At 44.9% G+C, this 24208-nt stretch overlaps 1 protein-coding gene across 1 annotated transcript in view; it reads left to right on the top strand.

The window, feature by feature from the left end:
* Positions 1-240: 240 nt before the first annotated feature.
* Positions 241-24208, top strand: part of LOC147882227 (prolyl oligopeptidase family protein) — a 75381-nt gene continuing 51413 nt past the window's right edge. The window contains exons 1-2 of the mRNA XM_087401725.1: positions 241-1266; positions 5670-5858. Coding sequence (XP_087257851.1) covers positions 595-1266; positions 5670-5858 — 861 coding nt within the window. The 5' untranslated portion in view covers positions 241-594. The remainder of the gene's footprint in view (positions 1267-5669; positions 5859-24208) is intronic.

Raw genomic sequence — 24208 nt, 5'->3', positions numbered from 1 at the left:
CAATGCAGTGGATGTGGGCGAACGCCCATTGGTGCATTGTCACTGCCAGTGCTGGTGATGGTGCTGCCGCCACAAATGAGAAATCTTTTCATCTTGGACTCCCTTGCACTCCCCATCACCACACCACCACCACCTGATTTACCTCTTGCAAGCTTTGCTGTTGCATCATGATGTTCATCATCATCGTCAATCATCATCATCCTCACCATCATCTAAGTCACAAGATTGGTCATACCTGCGCCTCCACGTTTCTCCCCGAACTGAGCTCTCTCCGTCGTAACTAGATTTCACTTTCGCTCCACTTCCTCTAGGGCTTGTAGCAATCCTATCACCCACTGATACAATCTAAGCATCCGCATGCATCTTTCCAAGCTCCTCTTCACCAATCCCTTCCCTTTTGGGCTGTGTGCCATGCTCCCCTTCCGACCCAAATGTGCTTTCAACCCAACCAGCCTACCAGCATCGCCCAATCGGGTAATCCCGGCTCTTTTTGATCGTGGGCAGCTTGAATTTGCTTCTGCTTAGATCTCCATGCTTCCTCACTATTGCTGGAAGGTGGATGGGCTGGTTTGAGAGGACGATTCTTATTCGGGAATGAGCTACAACCCAACGTCGTTTGCCCGAGACGGACAATTCTTTTTGTTTGGAACGCTTATACGGCCGAATAGCTTGGACAATCTGCGGCCAGGAGAGGATGCTCTAGTAAGAGAATTGGAATTGATCCAAAAGCCATTACAGGATAGACAACAGGTTGGTGCGGTATCCATAGGAAACTCCTGCGGGGTTGGGTCTGGAATGCACTCGGTGGACTTACCGGGAGGCACCGCAGGTAGTAAGAAGGCTAAGCGAGCGAATACTGCTACGGCTTCTCCACTGCCAACCTCCTTTTCGTACTCAACCATGCCGAACACAGATAGCCATCCACAGGATGATTGCACCCTGTTTCCAGTTGAGGACATTGTTCAGTATCCCCCTCCCGGGTATGTGGCGCCTTCTTCCGTTCTGTTTAGCCCTGATGACAGACTCATTTCCTACCTATTCAGTCCTGACAGCACCCTCAGCAGAAAGATTTTTATCTTCGATCCTGCCACGCAGCGACAACAGATGGTTGTGAGTCCCCCCGGGGGTGGAGTCGATGAATGCAATTTATCTACAGCTGAGAAGCTGAGAAGGGAGAGGTTGAGAGAGCGCGGTTTGGGTGTTACACGTTACGAATGGGCAGAAGGGGGCCTGGCGCCTCGTCTTATGGTTCCTTTGCCAGGAGGGGTAATAAGCAAGCTACTTTCTGGATTATAAAGATCGATTGCTATTACTTTGCCACAGGCTAGAGCATATTTGTGCAGATTTTACGGTGCATTGAGAGCTCCAAGGGGATCTTTGCAGGAAGGTTGGGTGGATTATGGATGTGCGTGTGTGTGTGTGTGTGAGAGAGAGAGAGAGAGAGAGAGAGAGAGAGAGAGAGAATGGCCTTCACATGTGAACCGTCACGATATAGGTGACAGTCAAAAGTCGAAAAGCGGCTCTAGAGAGAGTATTTGCACGAGGCTTTACTAAAGAGAATATAAGTAGGTAGCTGGAATAGAATGGACATTTTGCACTCGGCAAGGTCGCTGGTCGGCTCAGGACTAACCATCTGGTGGCTCCACCAATGGCCATTACTACTTGAATCAAACTCTCGTATACATAAATACTTGACCATACCATGATAGATCAGTGGAATAGTGTGCGTGAGTGCGTGTGTGTGAGAGAGAGAGAGAGAGAAAAAGAGAGAGAGAGAGAGAGAGAATGAAATGACTCGAGCAGTGTCCACTGGAGACCCAACAGGAGAGGCAATGTCAAATCTGAGTTGGCAACCACAGTTCTGTGTCAGATGCTCCAGATGCATTAAAATTCCAACCCGAAGCCAGAAGCCAGACTTAGGATGCGTATGTTTATATGTGCGTGTTTAAGGGAGAGAGAGAGAGAGAGAGAGAGAGAGAGAGAGGTGTAATAACGTGTTTGGGAGACCTCGCGGGTCTATGAGACAAAGTACAAAAATATGTAACCCATACAAGCCACTGTCGGCTGAAAGCAAAGGGCACACTAAGGCCCTTGCTGAGTACTAAGTGCAGAGAGAGAGAGAGAGAGAGAGAGAGAGAGAGAGAGAGAGAGGGGGGGGGGCGCACTAAGGCCCTTGCTGAGTACGAAGTGCAGAGAGAGAGAGAGAGAGAGAGAGAGATGAACTGAAATGAATGGCCCTCGTAATGTTAACCGAAAACCTGAACAAAAGCAGCCTCCAGAAAAGCTGCTTTCCACCTTAGGACTCAAGTTTTTGGAAATGAGATTGTAGTTATATGTAGAGGGAATGACCTAATCCTTGTTTTCTGACTTGATGTAGTTTCTGAACTGTTTGGGTGGCTGCTCCAAGTGAGGAATCGGGATTTGAATAACTTGTTTGTTCTAACAGACTACAGGGTCTGATGCAAGTGTGGAAAGTTAAAGTGGAAAGAAAATACACCATAGAAAGCTCCTCAGAGATCCATCTATTAATCCATTGTGTGTGTGTGAGAGAGAGAGAGATTAACGCCTTCTAGAGGCCTCACGGGCCTATGAGACAAAGTACACTCAAAATAGGATCTCATACAAGCCACCATGGGCTGATGCAAGGTCTCTGCTGAGTTGGTAGACTACGGAACGGAAAAACGGTGTTACATGCCATTGTGTCCGGTCAGCTCTGTCTCTAGTGCCACTGTCACCTCCTGCTGTTTGATCTGTCTCAGTAGTCTTTTTTTGTCACGGCATCTCGATCAAGAAGAAACTGTAGAGACTGATGCAGAAGACCTGATCATGCAAGTGGATCAACCAAGAAAGTGGTCCGAATCCGTGCCCCTCTTGGAAAAGGCAGTGATATTGTCCTTGAATCTCATAGTAAACTAGGCATGTACATCCAAAAATGCAGGTCAATAAGGCTGAACCCCTTAAGGTAGGAGGTCTCCTACACCCATTGGAGATTCTATCTAGCAAATGGGAAAGTATCTCCATGGATTGTATTGTTGGATTACCTAGGACATAAAGGGGGCACGACTCTGTGTGGGTAATTGTGGATTGATTGACCAAGATGGCTCATTTTATTCCAACCAATGAAGAGGTTAAAACCCCAGAATTAGCTAGGTTATTTGCAGAGCATATTTATAAATTGTATGGGCTACTAGCTGGTATTGCTATTGTCCGGGATAGCAAATTTAACACCCATTTTTGGAGAGCTGTGTTTATGAGGTTGAAAACTTCTTTGAATATGAGCACTGCGGATCATCCACAAAGTGATGGTCAAATTGAAAGGGTCAATCAAGTCATTGAGGATATGCTTCGAGCATTTGTAAGTAAAGGGCAAACTAATTGGGAGCAGTATTTACCCATATTAGAATTTGTATATAACAGTTATATAACAGTGCCAAACATTCAGCTACGGGTTTTAGTCCATTCATGATGATGTATGGATTTCAACCTAGAGCCCCAATTGTAGTGGGTCTCGAAAAAGAGAAGGTTCAAGCGGCCAAAGACTTTCTCGAGGATATGAATCAAATGCTTAAGTTAGCTAAAGATAGCATGAGAAGAGCTTAGGATAGAGCAAGAAGTTATGCAAACCCCCACCATAGAAGGTTGAAGTTTGAAGTAAACGAGAAAGTCTATCTCAAGGTACCCGAATCTTCATAATCCCTAAAGACATGTAAATGTCCAAAGTTGTCATTCACAATACTTAAGAGAATTGGAGAACTTGCGTACAAATTATCCTTACCAGAGGGATGGAGAGTGCATCTAATTTTTCATGTAAGTAGGCTAGAAAGAAAGTTAGGAGATGATGATAATCTCATTGGAAATGAAGTCCTAGTTGAACTCATTGAACCTGCTACTTTACCACATGAACGAGAAAGAGTTTTAGATAGATAAGAAAAAAGAAAGTGACATACAATATGGCAAGAATGTCCGGTTAAGTGGAAAGATAGACTTGAAGAGAGTTGAACGTGTGAAAGGGTAAGCAATCTCCAAAGGAGGTTTTCCAATTTTGTTTTTGAGGACGTAAACCATTCTTAAGGGGAAGGGAATGTTAGGTCATCCATAAATACGAAAGCCCCACAGCGTGGTTATGGCAAGGCGAGAAACCGGAGGGCTCGACATTGCTTTGCATAGATAGGGGCCTCGAGGGCTTGGGTCTAGCGTCACCCTAGGCCTAGGTATTTTCAAAAGAGGTTTAAAGGATAGCCCAAGAGGGGGCTAAATGGAAGGAGCCCATTGGAGGACACATGGCACCAAGAGAGGAGGCCACGTGGCAGGCACTGGGCTAGGGGGAGAGTTCTAGAGAGAACTCCAGGGTGCAAGAGAGATATATCTCACATAGAACAAGGATACATAGCCTTGGAGATTCTGAGAGAGAAACTCGTGGTCGGGAGGAAAAAAAAAATTGAGAGCCATCTTATGTTTTATCAGCTTTCCTGCCAAGGAGAAGTAAATAGGGCCTGACAAGTTCCCAAAGGACTTTGGAAAATTCTATGGGTAACCCATCCTCCCTTGGTGTTTTCCCATCATCCATAACATCAATAGCTTGCGTCAGTTCAATCAATGTCACGGGTTTTTCCTCAAAACAAGGTCAAAGGTTTTCATAGATTTGGACCTAGTGTGTTGACACTTGGTTCTAGCATCAAGAACCTCTTTGGCGGGAATCATTGAAGAAGATAACAAGCATTGGAAATGCTGACAAATCATCTAAATGTTCTCTCGTGAGGTATCATACCAGTCTTAACAAGTAGTATGGGGTAGGGTGTCAATATCTTGATCCCTAGTTCTCTTATGAGAAATTGTTTATGTATTGTTTCCGTTTTTTTCCAGTAAGTTCTAGAGAGCCCCCTTGCCAGCATGGGCACCCATAGAGGATCATTGTTTATACAAGCATGATATAAAGAAACTTTCTCATCTCTGAGTTTTCGCATGCATTCCACTTGTAGTTATCTCCACATCCCAGCCCTAAATATTTTTATGTGGTGACTGTGTCCAAAACTTCTCCTTGAATGTCCTTGTTTTTTGCGAAGAAGATTACATCATCTTTGTAGATGAACAATAGTAGGGCATACCCCGCAGCCTGGACTCCTTTGCTGTGTATTCTCATCCAGTTTTCCAATTAAAAAAGTGTAGGCCAGAAGGTGTCGACAACCTTGCTTGACCCCTATGTCGCTTCTTATGATGGCCTTTCCTTTGGAGTAGGATATCTACTAGTGGCTGCGCTAACTCGGCTAATACTCTTTTGTATAGTCGGTATGTTGCCTCTTTGAGTTCTTGAGGGATTTGAGCCTTTCCAGTCCTTCCCAAAGCTTATTGTGTGGGACTGTGTCGAACGCTTTCTTGAAGTCTACAAAGCAGCAGTAGACTGCTCAATTCTTATCCTAGATTGAGAGAGAGAGAGAGAGATTCTATAGATTTGCTTTGGCCAGATTCAGTTTACGTGGTTGAACAGATGTCTGACATAATGGCTGAAATTTTTATTCAACAGATTTTTGTCCAAGATGGTGAAGAGAGAGAGAGAGAGAGAGAGAGAGAGAGAGAGAGAGAGAGAGAGAGAGAATAGATTCGCTTTGGCCAGGTTCAGTTTACGTAGTTGAGCAGATGTCTGACATAATGGCTGAATTTTTATTCAACAGATTTTTGTCCAAGATGGCTCAGAACTTCGCCTCAGAATAGCAAGCACCCCTTTGTCACCAATATTGGACCCCCTTTTGTCCCCTGATGGCTGCACAGTCGCGTACGTGTGGGAGGATGAGCTCTATGTAGCTCCCATCAGCTGTGGCGAGCCCAGACAAGTGACTTTTGGAGCACGGGGCACAGGAAAGGTAAAATTTCCGATCCTTTAAGAAGGAAAATGATGCTATTTCTTATCTTGAATTGAAAACTGCTATTCTAGTTTTTTTATAATATTTCTTTTCTTTTCACAATATAAATGTTCAACCAACCAGTTGCAGGGATGTGTTATTTGCTTGAGTGATAATGTTACTGAAAGGGTTTTCATCTTTACTTGGTTCTATTCTTGTACAAAATTTTAAAAAGCTTCCAGATGCATGGATTGTTCCTTGCTTGAATGGTACATTTACTTCAATGCTTTTTGAAGGTAAGTGATTTGTTGACTGGTAAGGGACTCATGCTGTTTGAGTTGACTGTAAGGGACTCATGTCGTTTCAGTTGGCTCTATGTAGGCAACATCTGAACTGAACATAAATAAGAAACTCAGGTTTTGTTGTTTAGTCTCAGCAGCCACTTCTCCTTTTACATGTGGAGTTTGAATTTGGTAGAGGCAATTTCCTTGTTAGAGGAGTATTAGAGTGAATGAGTGAATCACCTTCTTCTGCCATTTCTTTCTCTTTTTTTTTTTTTTTTGCAAAGAAAGGAACCTTCTATTAATGCTTGAAAGATTTCATACAAAACAGCAGCCCCAAAGGTGCTGAGTATGGAAAAAACCGGAAAAGGCTGAAAGAAAGAACCGGCCTGTTTCAAAGAAACCCAGCTCACTGCCTAGGGGATCTCTGGTACTGGGGCTAACAATCAAGTGGGGGGACTATACAACCAGCAAATCCCTCGCGGAGTGAAGATGTAGAAAACTCCTGCAGGCCAAGCCTTGCAGAATTGAGCACGCCTCTTGATAGTCACTCTAGAGCCTGGAGTCCCACGCTCCCAAGTGGAGCAGAGTGTAGAGGATATTTTGCCAGATGGCGACCATGGTAGCCGAGGGTGGAACCGGATGCTCACCCATCACGAGACTGCAGTGAGCCACCCAAATGTTCCATGCAGTGATACTGGCTACCACCTCCCAAACGCTGTCCTCTGGAGGAGAAGGGGGAGCTAGGCTATCAGGAGGGACTGCCTCATGGAGCGCTATCCTCTGAATGCTTTGACCCTGTATCTAGTAAGTTGGGGAGATCTCATCAATGTGTAACGTGTGTCCTCCTGTAGTCAACCAGGCCACCATCCCCCACGTGTAGTCCCTCTGAAGGCGCTGCATACAGGTCATGATCCTGAGGGCTCCCATCCAGATCCTCGTTGCTCTACAACAGCTTCAAAGGCAGTGCAGGATTGTCTCCAGGAAACCAGCAGAGCAACAATGGCACTGTCCCTCCAGTGGCATCTGCTCCAACCACGTTCCAATGGGCAAGCCTTCGTAGGTGGCCAGCCAGAAGTAGGATATCTTCCTCGGCCACAAGCTGCACCATAACCGCGTCCAAAACGTGGAACGGACATCTCGGGGCACTCTCTGGGTCACCCAATGCCGCTGTCTGGAGGGGGTCCACCTTGAAGAGTCCATCTGAAGCCTCCTACCAACTTGTGTGGTGTAGGAAAAGTCGTGCATCTGCTCGGCAAGGCCGTTCCTGGAGGGCTAGAACCACTCTCCCGGATCCCACTGGACCTCCCTCAAGGGTCTACCCTCCCACAGCTAGAGGCGCCATCTAGGGGCATCTTGCTTTGAGATACTGAGAGGGTCAATGTGCCACTCCTTCCCAAACGTCCCACCACTTTGATCATCTGCTCTCAGGGTCTTTCTCAATGAGCGGATGAAGTAGGCCTCCAAGTCCTACACGAAAGAAGCCAGGGTGCGTGCTGCCTCGCTGCATCATCATCCTCAAGGGGACACTAGTCCGAGAAAATTGCCCCAACCAAATGCTGTCCCTCCAAATGCGAAGTCCCTCCCACCAGGACTCAGGGATGGCTAGGTCAATCTCTCTCATCCGTTGCCCTGCCCCTCACAGATGCGCTATGGCGCCAAGCCTCGCCTCTGCCTCCATGGGTAATCTACTCCATCTGCCAAAAGACCCGGCCGGATCACTGTCCCACTGTGCCCAACTAGTTGTTCGAGCATTTACCCCTCCTGATCTCGGATCTTTGGGTGCCACATAAGGGACTGACGCTCGAACTCCTCTTTGCATCTGGGCGGCGCACGAATGAGACCCCTTGCTAGTCTTTGCCAGACCCTATGAAGGCTCCTCATCAAGGGGGAACCCTTCCCTGTAAGGAGGGCCTCTGAGAAGATCCATCTGTGTGAAAGCTGCCACTGTCCTCCAGTGCGTGGGGTGTTCTTGAGAAGCCCTCGCTATAAGAGGAGCTTCCAAGGCTCTGCACTTGGGGTGAGGCCGCGAACAACCAACTTGCCCAGGAGGGCTCTGCTTTGCATCTCTGGATCAATGATACCCAAGCCTCCCAGTGCTTGTGGCATGATCATTGTCTGCCAAGCGACCCGGGCTCTAGTATTCCACGTGCTGTCCGAACCTGCCCGAAGGAAGTTTCGAACCAACCGTCGGAGCTGCCCAATGCATCCTTTGTGAAAGCACCAGCAGCGTGTCATCTGCAAACTCAGAGTCAAGCAGTTCCCCCTCCTGTCTGATTGGGACCCTCAACCTTGTGAGGCCTGCCACTAGAATGTCAGTGATTGTTAAAATGTCTCTTCTGAATCTAATGTCTACACTCTGCTTCAAGACCAGTCCTATTATTTCTTTGTAAAGGCTATGATACAAGAAAAAATGGAGAAATTGTACTGCATTTAGTGGAGGTTTAAAAACTTTTTAAATCCAGAGGACAGTTCCTGCTCTGTTACTGGTGAGATCTTAAGCCTTGGTTTCTGATTTTCCTTTGCGTTGCTTGCTTAGGGTCTCTCTCTCTCTCTCTCTCTCTCTCTCACACACACACACACACACACACACACTTTTTTTTTAGTAATATCTAGTGCTGTATTTATATGCTCATAAATTTACAAGATGGGAAGTCTCCAAAAAGGAGAGTATCCCAAAGATCAGAAACATAAAAAGAAAAGCTCTATGCAAGAAGCATCTATATCACCCTCATGGCAGGCATCATATAGGGATTGCCGCAATGAGGCTCGAAAAGATTCATATGACTTGTGAATCTGCCGACCCAAGTATGCCAAGTTATGCTCACTCCAGATTGTCCAAAGAGCCCAATATCTCACCCAAGAAAGAAATAGTGAGTATTGAGACAAAGACCTCATAAATTTGCCAAATAGCCAAAAATGTTTCCCAAATCTGTGACTTGGGAAGCGGAGCCGAAGATGATCTGAAATTCTTCCTAGGAGGTTCCCAGAACACGGGCAGTGCCAAAGCAAATGAGGGATAGTCTCTGAAGGAGCCTGACATCTTAAACATGTGGATGGTGCAATGCGACGTTTGGCTAGTGTGACTCCCACTGACAATGTGCCTGTCATGCATCTCCAAAGAAAAAGTCTCTGTTTCAAAGGCATTTTACACTTCCATAATATCCGGAGAGGGGCTTCCTGATGTGCCACAGAGTATTAGCATATTGCTGAATCCATGGAGCAGGCTGAAGTAGCCTGTATGCTTTGATGGAGGTCAGGGCAGGCAGAGGAACAGGATGAGAGCATGTAGCAGAGGGTTGCAATTGCCAATCCATAAGCCTGTCTGTGTCAGCCACAGGGGGAACAGGTAGAAAAGGATGTAATAAATCAGCAATTTTCTTCCATATCAACCTATGGTGCATTCCCAATGCATAGGAAGCAGTGGCCTGAGGAAAGGATAAGACATAGCCCTGATTATCTACCACATCATGTATATATCTAATTCCCAATTTCATGAGATTGTATGCCCAAACAGGTTCCTGTAAAGCAAGTGGAATGTCAAAAATGGCACTCCAATGAATACTTTCTTTCCTTATTGAATTTGTCCCCGAGCAATTGTCAGGAGCCCATTTGACCTTAGAAAGTACTTGTTTCCAGTCAAGTATCATAGCATTACAGAAAGGACAGCCAGGTATCTTCCCTACGAATCTCCCAATGACAGCCTCCCAATGATCTGTAGTCCAATGACCATAAGCAGAAGTCCTCATGTTGACACATATGGATGCTATCATACAAGTCCATGGCTGTTGTTGACGGAATAAAGTTTGGAGCATAGTCGCCTTCCTTGCAAGTACATGATATCTTATATTGAGGATATTTAGTCCACCATGCATCCTAGGAGAGCACACCATTTCCATCTTCATCAGTCTCAATGCTTTCACAGCAGTTTTTGTCTTCCATAACATCTCCATAGCTTGAGACATAAAGGCTGAAATATTTCTGGAGGACCAATGTAGCAGAGGCAAAAAGAACTGAACATAGGACATTACAATGGACTGTACTATTCTGAGCCTGACATGAAGTGGCCAAGTAGAAATTTTCCAGTATTGCAGTTTATGTTGAAGTCTTTGGAAGATCCATTTTAATTGCTGCTTCCTGGTGATGTGCCATCCTATAGGATATCCCAAATGTGTGACTACATCTTTGGAATGCACCACATGACCTGGCGAGAGAATAGAATGCCAGTCACATTGTTTCGGGAGAAGCAATTTAGATTTGTCAAAATTGACATGCAATCCCGCTGCCAATCCATACAATGATAGAGTGATCATAAGCATGTGAACTTCTCGGGGAGAATTCTGTGGCATAAAGAAGGAATCATCAGCATATGCTGTTGGAATCGGAGTCCTAGTGTGTGTGGTCCTAGAGTCCTAGGAGTGTCCTATAGTTGTGTGTGTGTGTGAAGAGTCTTGAGGCCACTTGTGCCACCTCATGTGATAGGTGTGATTCCTCCCCTAGATTATAGGATCTAGATTCTCTTGTGTGTGACCTCATCTATGAGGTGTCTGTGTGGGAAGATAAGGCTTGCCCAGCGTGTAAAAGAGGCTATGTACTTGCTGTGAAAAGACCAACTATCAACATCAGCTATTGTGCCTCAGCTCGTCTCCAATCATGTGATGAGTGTCTCTCACCCTCTCCCCATTTTCAACAAATGGTATCAGAGCCTCGTTTCCTACTCCTCCTTCGCGAGCCTCTCCTATGGAGACCTGCTCATCATACTCGTGGAGCTGCTGTCTGAGACCTGCGCCATCTAGTTCTGCCTTGAAAGATTTACCATCGCTATCTGTGACCAATAGCAGCGTTCTCTTGGTATCAACGAGCGTTAGCTGTTCATCGCCCTTTTTCAACTATCATCAGCGTACGTCCAAATATGCGCCCGCCATCGATTCCCGTGATGTCTTCTTCTTGGGCTGCTCGTGTACATCACTACATTTCGTTCCTGAAGGCCCGCACCCAATAGACACCATACACAAAGAGGACGGCGTGATGACATGAACTAAAGAAAGAGCCAGCCATGTTCCTTCCTGACTCTCTCCTCTTTCTGCCCGCTATCTTCCCTTTTGCTGCGCCATTCTACCCGCCATTTCCTCCTCATTCTGCTCACCACCTTCCTTCTCTTTTTGCCCGTCATCCCTTGCACTCTTCTGCCCTGATGAAGCTACAACTGTCTAGTCTTGGTCATTAATCCAGCTTTGCCCGCTATCTCCTCCGCTAACTCCTCTGCTTACTACCTCTCTCCTCCCTCGCAATCTGCTCACGCCTCTCTCGCAGTCTGCTCATGCATCTCGGCCAAGAATTCTGCCCATTTCTGCCGCCGCCTTTCCGCTCTCCTCCTTCCGCCCCTGACCTGCGACAGCTCCTGCGAAGGTGTCGTTGTGATGACTTGGCGGCGTCTCGCATGTACCGGCGACTGACGACTTGCGTCTGAAATGAGCCCAAAACCCTAAATTGCGATTTTGAAGAATTTTGCCTCATTTTGGGTGAATTTGTTGGGGCTTTTATGGTCTGAAGCTTCCCTAGTATTGCTAGAACACTATGCTCTAGGAAATTTTGAAAAGCCCCAATTTTCTGCAAACCCTAATTTTGCAGCAACCCTAACTCTAAAATTTAGGGCTTTTCTGTTCTGTGTCTTCCTTTGGCATAGTTGAAGCTTCTACTATGCACATCTTTTGAGGATTTTGCCAAATTCATGTAATTTCATCACCTTTTGATACATTCATTTGGGAATTTTGCCCCTCCCCTTGGGCCTAATTGCTCAAACTTGAGATTCTTCTCCGACATTTGGTGACTCTCACTCTGTCACTTTGAGAGTCATGGGATGATTGTCCCATGTAGCTGCTCCCATGGCCGACATCGACATATCTTCCGGGCATTCCCGTCATGCGCTTCATCGACACTTCATTGATACGGGGGAATGTGCACACTCTTGAGCAAGCAGCTACTTCGGGCTTATACGGGTTCTCTGCCCTTGCTAGCATAAAATGAATATATATTTTCTATATTCCTTATGTGTGAGTCATTAGGTACTCTGCCTTGGGTAGTCCCCCTAAAATGATGTAATAATTGGTCATTTTTGTGTGCCTTGTCCTATAAAAGGCTCCACTTATTTCCATGTACCCAGTTAGGAGACAGGGGGGTTGTTATGTCTTTCCTTTATCAGGCCTGGCCGAGTTCCAGGATGTTGGTGTACTCCCTAGACCTATGAGTTGGTCATGCATCCATGCTCAGATTTGAGTCCCTGATCACGTTGACACCTAAGCCATGAGAGTGCTTGGTTCAACCTCTGAATTATGCTCAGCTGTTAGCCTCTCAGATTGCCTGAGATGCACAGTCTGGATGATGTCATAGTTTCTCACCCTAGCTCCGAAGGGGGGTTTGTTGGAATCGGAGTCCTAGTGTGTGTGGTGCTAGAGTCCTAGGAGTGTCCTATAGTTGTGTGAGTGTGAAGAGTCTTGAGGCCACTTGTGCCACCTCATGTGGTAGGTGTCATTCCTCCCCTAGATTATAGGATCTAGATTCTCTTGTGTGTGACCTCATCTATGAGGTGTTTGTGTGGGAAGATAAGGCTTGCCCAGCCTATAAAAGAGGCTATGTACTTGCTGTGAAAAGACCAACTATCATCTATTGTGCCTCAGCTCTTGTCTCCAATCATGTGATGAGTGTCTCTCACCCTCTCCCCATTTTCAACATATGCTTGTGCCAAAAAAGATGCAGCCCCATGAATTTTAAGACCAGTCATCTGTCCTGTATTTGTAAGATAATCAAGATACATTAGGAGGGGATGGGTCGCAATGGCATAGAAGGGAGCACTAAGAGGGCAGCCCCGTGTAACTGATCTACCCAATGTCCATGACGGAGATAGATGACCCCCAAGAATGCACTGAGAAGCAGAGCCAGAATAAAGCCAGTAAACTGCATTTGCTATCTTTGGACCAAAGCCCAACTTTGTCATGATTTGAGATATAAAATCCCATTGAAGAGTGTCAAATGCCTTAGCAATATCTATCTGCAATATGAGCACATCTTGATGCGAGTACTTAGCATATTCAATTGCAGTCAATGCATTGGAGATATTGTCATGGATTTGTCTTCTCGGCACAAACCCATACTGATGAGGATGAAGGCCCGCATTTAGTATCCCGTGAAGCCTATACACAATCATTTTGGCAATGAGTTTGTAAACTACAGGCATCAAAGTAATAGGTCTCCAATCTGACATATGGTCACACAGATGTTTTTTGGGCACAAGTTTGACAATGCCATGCTTCCAGGGAACATTGATCATTTGCAAAAGGACATCTTTCAAATCTAGGACACACACACACACACACACACACACACACATTTTTTTTTTTTGTGAAACCAGTACACACACACACACACACACATTTTTTTTTTGGTGAAACCAGTAACTATAAAATTAACATGAAATCAATGTACATGACATTAGACTCCAAAAGAGAGCCTAATGGAAGAACTCAAAAACAGTGAGAAAACACTTCAAGGCTAGTAGCATCCAAGTCCCTTGCAGCATAACTATCATATGAAGATTGCTTGAGGGACATTCTAAAGAAAGCATATGCCTGAGGAAACTGTTGTCCCATGCTAAAATGCAATCTCTTTGTCCAAATAGTCCATAGTACCCAAAAACGAGCCCAGTGAAAGAAAAGGAGGGGCGATGGAAGAAGAAATCTGTAGACCATCGAGGATGTCAAATTATGCATTGAAAGTGAACAGGTAGCAGGAGACAAGGAAGTCAGATTCCAGTCCAGTAATCCGTCCTGTACAAACAGCGGAGGAACAGGAACAAATGGCTGCAACATAGTTGTAACACACACACACACACACACACACTTTTTTTTTTGGTAAAATCCAGTGCAGTGTATTTATATTCTCATAAATTTACAAGATGGGAAGTCTCCAAAATGGAGAGTATCCCAAAGATCAGAAACATAAAAAGAAAAGCTCTATGCAAGAAGCATGTATATCACCCTCATGGCAGGCATCATATAAGGATTGCCGCAATGAGGCTCGGAAAGATTCATATGACTTTTGAATGTGGCGACCCAAGTATGCCAAATTATGCTCACTCCAGATTGTCCAAAGAGCCCAATATCTCACCCATGAGAGAAATAGTGAATAGTGAGACAAAGACCTCACAAATCTGCCAACTAACCAAAAATGTTTCCCAAATCTGTGACTCGGGAAACGGAGCCGAAGATGATCTGAAATTCTCCCAATGAGGTTCCTAGAACACGGGCAGTGCCAAAGCAAATGAGGGATAGTCTCTGAAGGAGCCTGACATCGTAAACATGTGGATGGTGCAATGTGATGTTTGGCAAGTGTGATTCCCACTGACAATGTGCCTATCATGCATCTCCAAAGAAAAAGTCTTTGTTTCAAAGGCATTTTACACTTCCATTATATCCGGAGATTCTTCCGCCACCATGAGAGGGGCTTCCTGATATGCCACAGAGTATTAGCATATTGCTGAATCCATGGAGCAGGCTGAAGAAGCCTGTAGGCTTTAATGGAGGTCAAGGCAGGCACAGGAATAGGATGAGAGCATGTAGCAGAGGGTTGCAATTGCCAATCCATAAGCCTATCTGTGCCAGCCACAGGAGGAACAGGTAGAAGAGGATGTAACAAATTAGCAATTTTCTTCCATATCAATGCATAGGAAGCAGTGGCCTGAGGAAAAGATAAGACATAGCCCTGATCATCTACCACATCATTTATGTATCTAATTCCCAATTTCATGAGATTGTATGCTCGAACAGGTTCCTGTAAAGCAAGTGGAATGTCAAATATGGCACTCCAATGAATACTTTCTTTCCTCATTGAGTTTGTGCCCGAGTAGTTATTGGGAGCCCATTTGACCTTAGAAAGTACTTGTTTCCAGTTAAGTATCAGAGCAGTGGAGAAAGGACAGCTAGGTATCTTCCCTACAAATCTCCCAATGACAACCTCCCAATGATTAGCAGTTATGCAGATGTCCTCATGTTGACACACATGGATGCTATCATACAAGTCCATGGCTGTTGTTGACGGAAAAAAGTATGGAGGATAGTTGCCTTCCTTGCAAGTACATGATATCTTATATTGAGAACATTAAGTCCACCATGCATCCTAGGAGAGCACACCATTTCCATCTTCATGAGTCTCAATGCTTTCATAGCAGTTTTTGTCCTCCATAACAGCTCCATAGCTTGAGACATAAAGGCTGAAATATCTCTGGGGGACCAATGTAGCAAAGGCAAAAAGAATTGAACATAGGACATTACAATGGACTGTACTATTCTGAGCCTGACATGAAGTGGCCAAGTAGAAATTTTCCAATATTCCAGTTTATGTTGAAGTCTTTGGAAGATCGATTTTAACTGCTACTTCCTGGTGATATGCCATCCTATAGGATATCTCAAATGCCTGACTACATCTTTGGAATGCACCACCTGACCTGGCGAGAGAATAGAATGCCAGTCACATTGTTTCAGGGGAAGCAATTTAGATTTGTCAAAATTGACATGCAATCCGGCTGCTAATCCATACAATGATAGTGTGGTCATAAGCATGTGAACTTCTTGGGGAGAATTTTGTGGCATAAAGAAGGAATCATCAGCATATGCTTGTGCCAAAAAAGATGCAGCCCCAGGGATTTTAAGACTAGTCATCTGTCCTGTGTTTGTAAGATGATCAAGATACATCAAGAGGGGATGGGTCGCAATAGCATAGAAGAGATCACTAAGAGGGCAGCCCTGTCTAACTGATCTACCCAATGTCCATGACCGAGATAGATAACCCCCAAGAATGCACTGAGAAGTAGAGCCAGAATACAGCAAATAAACCGCATTTGCTATCTTGGGACCAAAGCCCAACTTTGTCATGATTTGAGAGATAAAATCCCATTGAACAGTGTCAAATGCCTTAGCAATATCTACCTGTAATATGAGCACATCTTGATGCAAGTACTTAGCATATTCAATTGCAGTCAATGCATTGGAGATATTGTCATGGATTTGTCTTCGCGGCACAAACCCATACTGATGAGGATGAAGGCCCGCATTCAGTATCCCGTGAAGCCTATACACAATCATTTTGGCAATGAGTTTGTAAACTACAGGCATCAAAGTAATAGGTCTCCAATCTGACATATGGTCACACATATGTTTTTTGGGCACAAGTTTGATTATGCCATGCTTCCAAAGGGGCGGCAAGTGATTTTCTTGCCAGGCAACATTGATCTTTTGCAAAAGGACATCTTTCAAATCATCCCAAAAAGAAATATAAAATTCCACCGTGAGGCCATCCTAGCCAGGGGACTTATATTTACTGAGGTGGAACAATGCATTATCAAGTTCTGTATTAGTAAAAGGTCTCTCCAATGTAAGTGCATCATCCATTTCCACTATCTCAGAAACATATTGAAGAAATTCAGTCCTCGCATCAGTCACTTGATTTGATGGGGAGCGAGGAGCAGAGAACAATTTCTGGAAATAATTTTGGCATTCATCTTGGAGATCAGAGAAAGAGTGCGTCCAAGAGCCATCTAGCTTCCTGACCCTTAGACATGAGTTTTTCTTTCGAGTAGCATGCAGGCCCTGGAAGAAGGCTTTTGATGAGCAGCCCTTATCCATGAGAGGCTTCATTCTTGCTCTAATCTGCCATTTGTGCAATTTTCTCTGATCATTATCATTCAGTTTGATCCGAGCATGTGAAAAGGAATCATTTTCTGATTCAGAGAGAGGCCTGAAATGTGAAAATTCAGTCAATTGTTGTGCTGTCCTTTTTACCCATTTAACCTCATTCCTCCATTTAGTCATAAGCCAGTTTCCATACTCCCTAATGACATTCTGTATATGAGAGACGAAACTGTCCCAAGCATAATCCATGTCCTCCTGGGCATGCAAAGGCAAGGGATGAATTGCAAGTCTGATCATTTGTTGGAAATATTGATGTCGGAGATAAGCCTGATTAACATGCAGTAATCTACTGGAAAGAGGTGGCAAATCATCCAGTGGCATACCAAGTTGCAGATTCATCCATAATGGGGCATGATCTGACAAGCCCAATGAGAAATCTATGAGGAGATGAGGGTTAAAATCTGCATATTGTTGTGGGTAAAACAAATACCATCTGTCAAGCCTTGCCCAGTATGTAGTAAATGCATTATGATGAAAAGTATATCTAGGCACTGACCCTTGGAGAAGCAGCCATAAATCTTCAGCCTGCACAGAAAGAAGCATGCTATCCCATTTCTGCCTTTCCGATGATAGCATATGAGATCTTGAAGTGGTGTTATCTCTTGGCAGAGGGGAATTATTAAAATCTCCACAGATAAATGCATTAGATCTCCATGGATATTTGCTTAAAGAATCCCATAAAGAAGCCCTCATGGCAGAGGTCTGGGAGGCATATACTGATGCAAACTCAAGAATATCACCATTGACATTACATTGTATGACCATCCATCTGCCACTGCTGTCATTGGAGGCTAACTGAGGCTCCAGCTCATGTCTGACCATTATGCATACACCTGAGTAGGTAGTGGTACCATCATAATATATATCATAGCCACCAAAGTAATCATGATGACCAGCCTTAGAGTGTTGATTATGCTCTTGCAAACAAACAATATCTGGCTGCATTTTGTGTACATAATTCTAGAAAAGCCTCCACTTTGAGACATTGCAGAGGCTCTGTACATTGTATGTAAAGCACTTAAGTGTTTGATGCATGAAAGAGATATATACAGGAAAGTATAAGTATGAAACAAGATATCAGAGAGGCAAAGCCTCTACCTGCATGGGCTGCATGCCTTCATGGTCCATGAAAGATATAGCATTCTCCTCTTCTTCAGAATCACATATGGGAATGCCCTTCTTCAAAACCCCCACCCAATTTTGAAGGACAGGAGCTGAAGTGGAAGCCTGTCCTGGTGAGGGAGAAGAGGCATCCCATTGACGAGATCGAAAGGGGCGTTGCTTCAATACAACCACCTTCTTAGGCTGTTGAAGACCATCCCTATCTATTCCCACAGATTCCTTCATCTTCTCTTTTTCTTTTTCTTTTCCTTTTCCTTTTCCTGCAAGTGATTGCACCTGATTGATTGGTTTGGCATTCTTTGCTCCATTTCTATTTGTAGTCTTAGCTTGCAAATTCTCATTCTTTTCTCGTGTCTGGGGCGGTAATGCATTGGGAGGGGGCTGATGTAGAACCATTGGGCATTCAGAGGCTAGGTGCCCAAACTTGTGGCAGGCAAAACAAGCTCCTGCAAACACACCCCATTTCAGTTCAAAATACTTTTTTCCCAATTGCACTCTGTAACCTGATTTCTCTAATCTCGCTTCTACTTACTGATCACGGGAGTAGCACCATGATTATCCACCCAGCCAATTCTACCAAGGCTTCCCAGCGAGAGAGAGAGAGCTATATCGAAATCACGTAAATCATCACATTCTCCACTTCTCTCACTAGCCTTGACAGACCCCAAATCCCTAGATAGATCTAGATGCCACATGTCATCCATATAGGGCCTTCCTAATGCAACATTTCACCCCTCTCTTGGGATGCATTTAATTCCTTGCCCCTAGGCACAATCTTTGCACTAGGCCCTTGGTCTCAGATCTATCTAGTCTGGTGCTATCAGCCCTCACCTAGGACCTTGACATTAATCCCTCCCGATCATTTACATAAAGCGCAAACACATATATTACAAAGATAGATCCTATAAGGGAAATGTCGACTGATTCTTCCGAGGTCATGCTACCTCGGCTAGAGCGTAACATTCCTTCCCTCTTCAGACATCAGCGTCCTCGATGATAAAGTCTGGGAACACTCTCCGCAACTGATATACGGATTCCCAGGTAGCTTCGGATAGAGGCTGACCATGCCATGCAACCAACACCGTGGGTATCTTCCGATTTCGTATTTGCATTGTTCCTCGGTCCAGGATTCTTGTTGGTTTGCGCCTTGCAATATCCTCTATCTCCTGAAACAAAACCACACCTTCGATTAGTGAGTCACCAGTATGTAAAAATTTCTTTAAACGTGAAACATGAAAAACCGGGTGCACCTTACACCCCTGTGGCAATTCTAATTTATAGGCTACACTGCCTATTCTCTTTAGAATTAACCACGGCCCACAGTATCGAGGTGATAACTTAGCACACTCTCCTGAAGTCAACGACTTCGAGTGCGAAGGAATTCTGAGAAAAACTTTTTCTCCTTCTTCAAATACTCTTATAGACCGATTTTCATCCGCATACACCTTGGCTCTATCCATAGCCTGGCGGATATTAGCTCTCGCAAGTGCTAGCATCTCCCGCATCTGAACTACAAAGTTCGCGGCACTAGGCACTTTCTGAGGTACTCCAACTATAGTTGGATTGGCTGGCCTATAACCATAGTTCAGCTCAAACGGACTGAACCCGGTAGATGAATGTTTTCGATCATTGTAGGCAAACTCCAACAATGGCAACCACTTGTCCCATGTATGTTGCCTCAATGACACATATGCTCTCAGCATATCCTCTCAGCATATCCTCTAAAGTCTGGTTGACTCTCTCCGTCTGACCATCCGTCTCAGGATGATCCCCACTACTCATTCCCAACTCAGTCCTTAGTGTCTCGAATACCGCTGTCCAAAAGTGACCGGTAAACCTGACATCTCTGTCTGACACTATGGATCTAGGCAATCCATGCAGACGAAATATGTGTCTAATAAACAAATCCGCTACTTGCGGGGCACTAACAGACTCTCTAGTCGGAATGAAGTGAGCCATCTTGGTTAGACGATCAACCACCACAAGGATAGAATTATACCCTCCTTGCGTTGCAGGTAACCCTACAATAAAGTCCATGGAAATGCTCTCCCACTTACTTAGTGGTATTTCCAAGGGCTGTAAAAGTCCGGGTGGCTTCACCCGCTCGGCCTTACTTACTTGACACGAGAAACACCGTGTCACATATTCATGAATATGCTTTTTCATCTTTGGCCAAAAGAAATCTCGCTTCACGAGATCATATGTCTTCTCGACTCCTGGATGTCCCGCACACGGGCTATCATGGCATTGTCGAATGACTCTCTGCCTGAGATCATTCTGACCAGGTATTACAACCTTACCATTTCTAACTAGCATACCATCCCTTATGGTATATCTTGCATAAGTTTGGCCTTTTCTGGATGCCAGGTCATCCTTTTCACTTTCCCCGGGTTTTAACACATGAGCTTTAGGCCATAAGCTCTGGACAAACTCGTCCACCTTCTGAGTTTCTCTGATCTCGGTCATTAGAGCGCTCTCTAATACCGTGAAACTCAGATTGTGCATAATGCGAGACAACGCATCAGCAACCTTATTGTCTTTTCCTCTTCGGTACCGAATCGTAAGATTAAACTCCTGCATGAGCTCTGCCCACCTAGCTTGGCGGCCCCTCAAGTCAGGCTGTTTACAAAAATGTTTCAGAGTATCATGATCTACATCCACATAAAACTCTGAACCATACAGATAATGCCTCCATGTTTTCAAAGCATGGATAACTGCATACAACTCCAATTCATGAGTTGGCCAATTCCTTTGAGAGGGAGAAAGCTTCTTGCTTTCAAAGGCTACTGGCCTTCCCTCTTGAAGGAGAACTGCTCCTACCGCAATGCCACTTGCATCGGTTTCTAGGAACAACGGTTTCTGGGGATCAACTATTTTTAACACCGGTCCTGAGACCACAGCTTGTTTTATGGTGTTAAAACTTTCTTGTTGATTCTGCCCCCAAATAAAAGGTACTTTATCTGAGGTCAGATCAGTCAATGGCGATACTATTTCGGAATATCCTTTGATATGCCTTCTATAAAACTGGACAAACCCCAAGAATGATCGCAACGCGGTCAGACTCTGAGGGATTGGCCAAGTTAGTATCGCAGCCACTTTCTTCGGATCCATTTCTACCCCCTGTGGAGTAATTATGAACCCTAAGTACTCAAGCCTAACCATACACAGTATAGTTTTCTTTTTATTCACGTAAAGACTGGCTTTCCTCAAAGTACTGAACACTATCCTTAAGTGTTCACAATGCTCAGTAACACTTTTACTGAATATCAAAATATCGTCAACAAAATGTACTACGAACTTTCCGATATACGGACGTAGTAAATCGTTCATAAGCATGACGAAGGTCGCTGGAGCATTGGTAAGTCCGAAGGGCATTACCAAAAACTCATAATGACCAAACCTGCTTCTAAAAGCGGTTTTATGCACATCCTCGGCTCTAATCCGGATCTGATGATAGCCGCACTTAAGATCTATCTTGCTGAAAATCACGGCTCCATGTAATGCATCTAGCAAATCATCAATCCGAGCCATCGGATACCTGTGCTTAACAGTGATATTATTCAATGCTCTGTAATCTATACAGAGGCGAAACGTATCATCCTTTTTCCTTTTTAATATCACTGGTGAAGCAAAAGGTGAGAAACTTGGTTGAATCTGCCCCAACTTGAGGTATTCTTCCAGTTGCCTACGCACCTCCGCTTCTTCAGTAAAACTCATTCTATAGGGAGGTCTATTTACAGGTTCTGCCCCCGGGATCAGTTCAATCTTATGCTGAACTTTCCGCTCTAGAGGTAACCCATAAGGTAGTTCATCCCTAAAACATTCAGAGAACTCCTCTGTTATAAGATTAGCCAGCTTGGCCATCTCACCATTTTGCGTAACATCAGTGCTAGTCGAAGAATCATCTATCGACTCTACCGATGCGGTGCAAAGGTACAAAAACTCTACTTGAGCCTTTCTGATTTCCATCACGGAAACCAATGGTCTCTGAGGTATATCTTTTTCACCTCGCAAGACATAAAGCACATCATTCATCTTGAATTGATATACGTGCTTTTTCCAATCAATGGCTGGATTCTTCCTAGAATGCCACGCCATTCCCAGGGCTATATCTGCATGAGCCAGCTTGGTCATTTCAAAATCAAGCTTCTCAGCATAGTCCTGAATCCGAAGCTCCAACTGGGTAACCCTTTGGTCCCATACTTCAGTTGAACTTCCATCGGCCATCCTGACTGTATACGCATAGTCAGATGGACTTGTCTTTAATTTCAGCCTCTTCACGAGCTTGGAGTTAATCACATTGTGAGTTGACGCAGAGTCAAACAACACAATGACATCATGACTGGCTACTTGCCCTTTCATTTCAATTAACTCCGTATCATTAAAGGCCGTATACCCCGTTGCTGCGGGCTTAGATAGGATGTTATCAGGTGCACTCGTCACTAACTTAGTAACAGACACACATAACAAACAAGGTACTAACCTCTGAGAAGATCCCGCTAGCTGAATCTGCATCTCTTCCGCTCTGGGACTTCCCTGCATCTCCACGTCGCACTCTGAGATCACCATCTCAGCCATCCGACGATCTTTGTTACGTGGACAATCCTTCCACTGATGAGGTTGAAGGCAACCAAAGCATAAGCCTTCCCTCCTCGCTTTTTCCCTTTGTTCCGGGTTCAAGGGAGACTTAGACCAAGCCCGGGCTGCCATTGGAGTTACTTTCCTTTTCACCCCAATGGTGGTACTTGGCTTAGGAGTTTCAGCCGGTCTCGCCTGCTTGGCTTGACCGCTCGGCTGCGAACCACTCCCTCTACTAGCCCACTTCTTCTTAAACCCAGATTTCTTCGGATACCCATACTGGGTTATGACCTGTGCAAACCCACTTGGCTTGCTGCCCTTGGCATCCTCGTAGTTCAGGGCTATAGCTATTGCATCATCTAGCGTGTTCGCGTACTTAGCCCGAACTTCCATTTTTATTCGATCATTCAATCCAAATATGAAATCTTTCACTTGGATTGATTGAGGCAGGGGTTCGTCAACCTTCATTACACTCTCTCGAAACTTATCAGTGTATTCTGCCACTGATAAATTTCTCTGACGAAGGTTCCTATATTGATCCCAAGCTCGGGATGCCTCGTCAGGAGGTAAGAAGTGTTTCCTGAACTCTCTTTTAAACCCCTCCCAGGTAGTGGATGCTATACCGTCTTTTTGTTGTTTAATCCACCACCGATCCGCCGCCTCACTAAACATATGGGTGGCCTCGCGGATCTTTTTGATGTCATTTCTGATCTCACAAATGGCGAACGCCTCGTCCCATTTGTGTAGCCAGGTCTCAATGACATCGGAACTACGGTCGTTCATCCGACCAGAATACTTTTCCGATCTATAATTAGCAATGTTTGGCACCTTAGCCTTCCTAGGCTCGACCGTATGGACACTAGACTCCGGTTCCATTGGAGCCTTTCCCTTCTCCTCTCGAGAAGGTCTGGCAGACATACTCTGTAGTGCTCTCCTAAGTTCGGACTGCCCTGCATTGGCTTGTAACTGCTGTGCTAACAACTGTTGCAAGGCATCTTCCAGCAATGCAATCCTGCCAGATAACGTATGAGCTATTGGGCGCGATCCCTGCTGGGTCGGCCGGACTCCTGATTCACCAGGGTCCCTCCTGGAAGCCCCTTCTTCTGCTTCCATTTAGTTCAGTAGGTGTTTTGTTTTGGGGCTTTAAAAAAAAAAAAAAAAAAAAAAACTCCCCTAGAACACTGTAATCACAAGCTGACACAATTCAGGGTACTGACACTCTGAACACAATTCCCTATACTAGGGAATTCCTGCAATCCCACATGCACACTAACTACGCATTTGACACAGGCATATATCCGAATCCCGCTTTTCCCTATACTAGGGAGATTCCTGCAAATTAACTCAGACTCAAGTATACAGGCATCTGCACAATCTGTCCCTGCTACAGCATCAAACTCTCATGCATACTTATCACTTACGAGATCCTACTCAAGCAAGCGGAGCATCAACAAAACTAATCCGGGAAAAAAAAACACAGAATTGACGGAGGTCAAAGAGAGCTCCCTGGTCGATTGCTCCCGCTACACGGGTTGATCAACTGGATTTTCACGCATACAGGTATTCTGAAGCCTGTAGCCTCCTCGTAACTTCCTGATCGTGAGTCATTCGTTTCTGCCAAAGCCTTTGCAATGTCTGAGTTAACTGA

This window comes from Dipteris shenzhenensis, chromosome 30, assembly GCF_047967505.1.
Source record: "Dipteris shenzhenensis isolate YYH24624 ecotype China chromosome 30, Dip_SZ_1.0, whole genome shotgun sequence".
In the NCBI taxonomy this organism is placed as follows: domain Eukaryota; kingdom Viridiplantae; phylum Streptophyta; class Polypodiopsida; order Gleicheniales; family Dipteridaceae; genus Dipteris; species Dipteris shenzhenensis.
The sequence above is the reverse complement of the archived record's forward strand: the minus strand, read 5'-3'. Positions and strand labels throughout refer to the sequence as shown.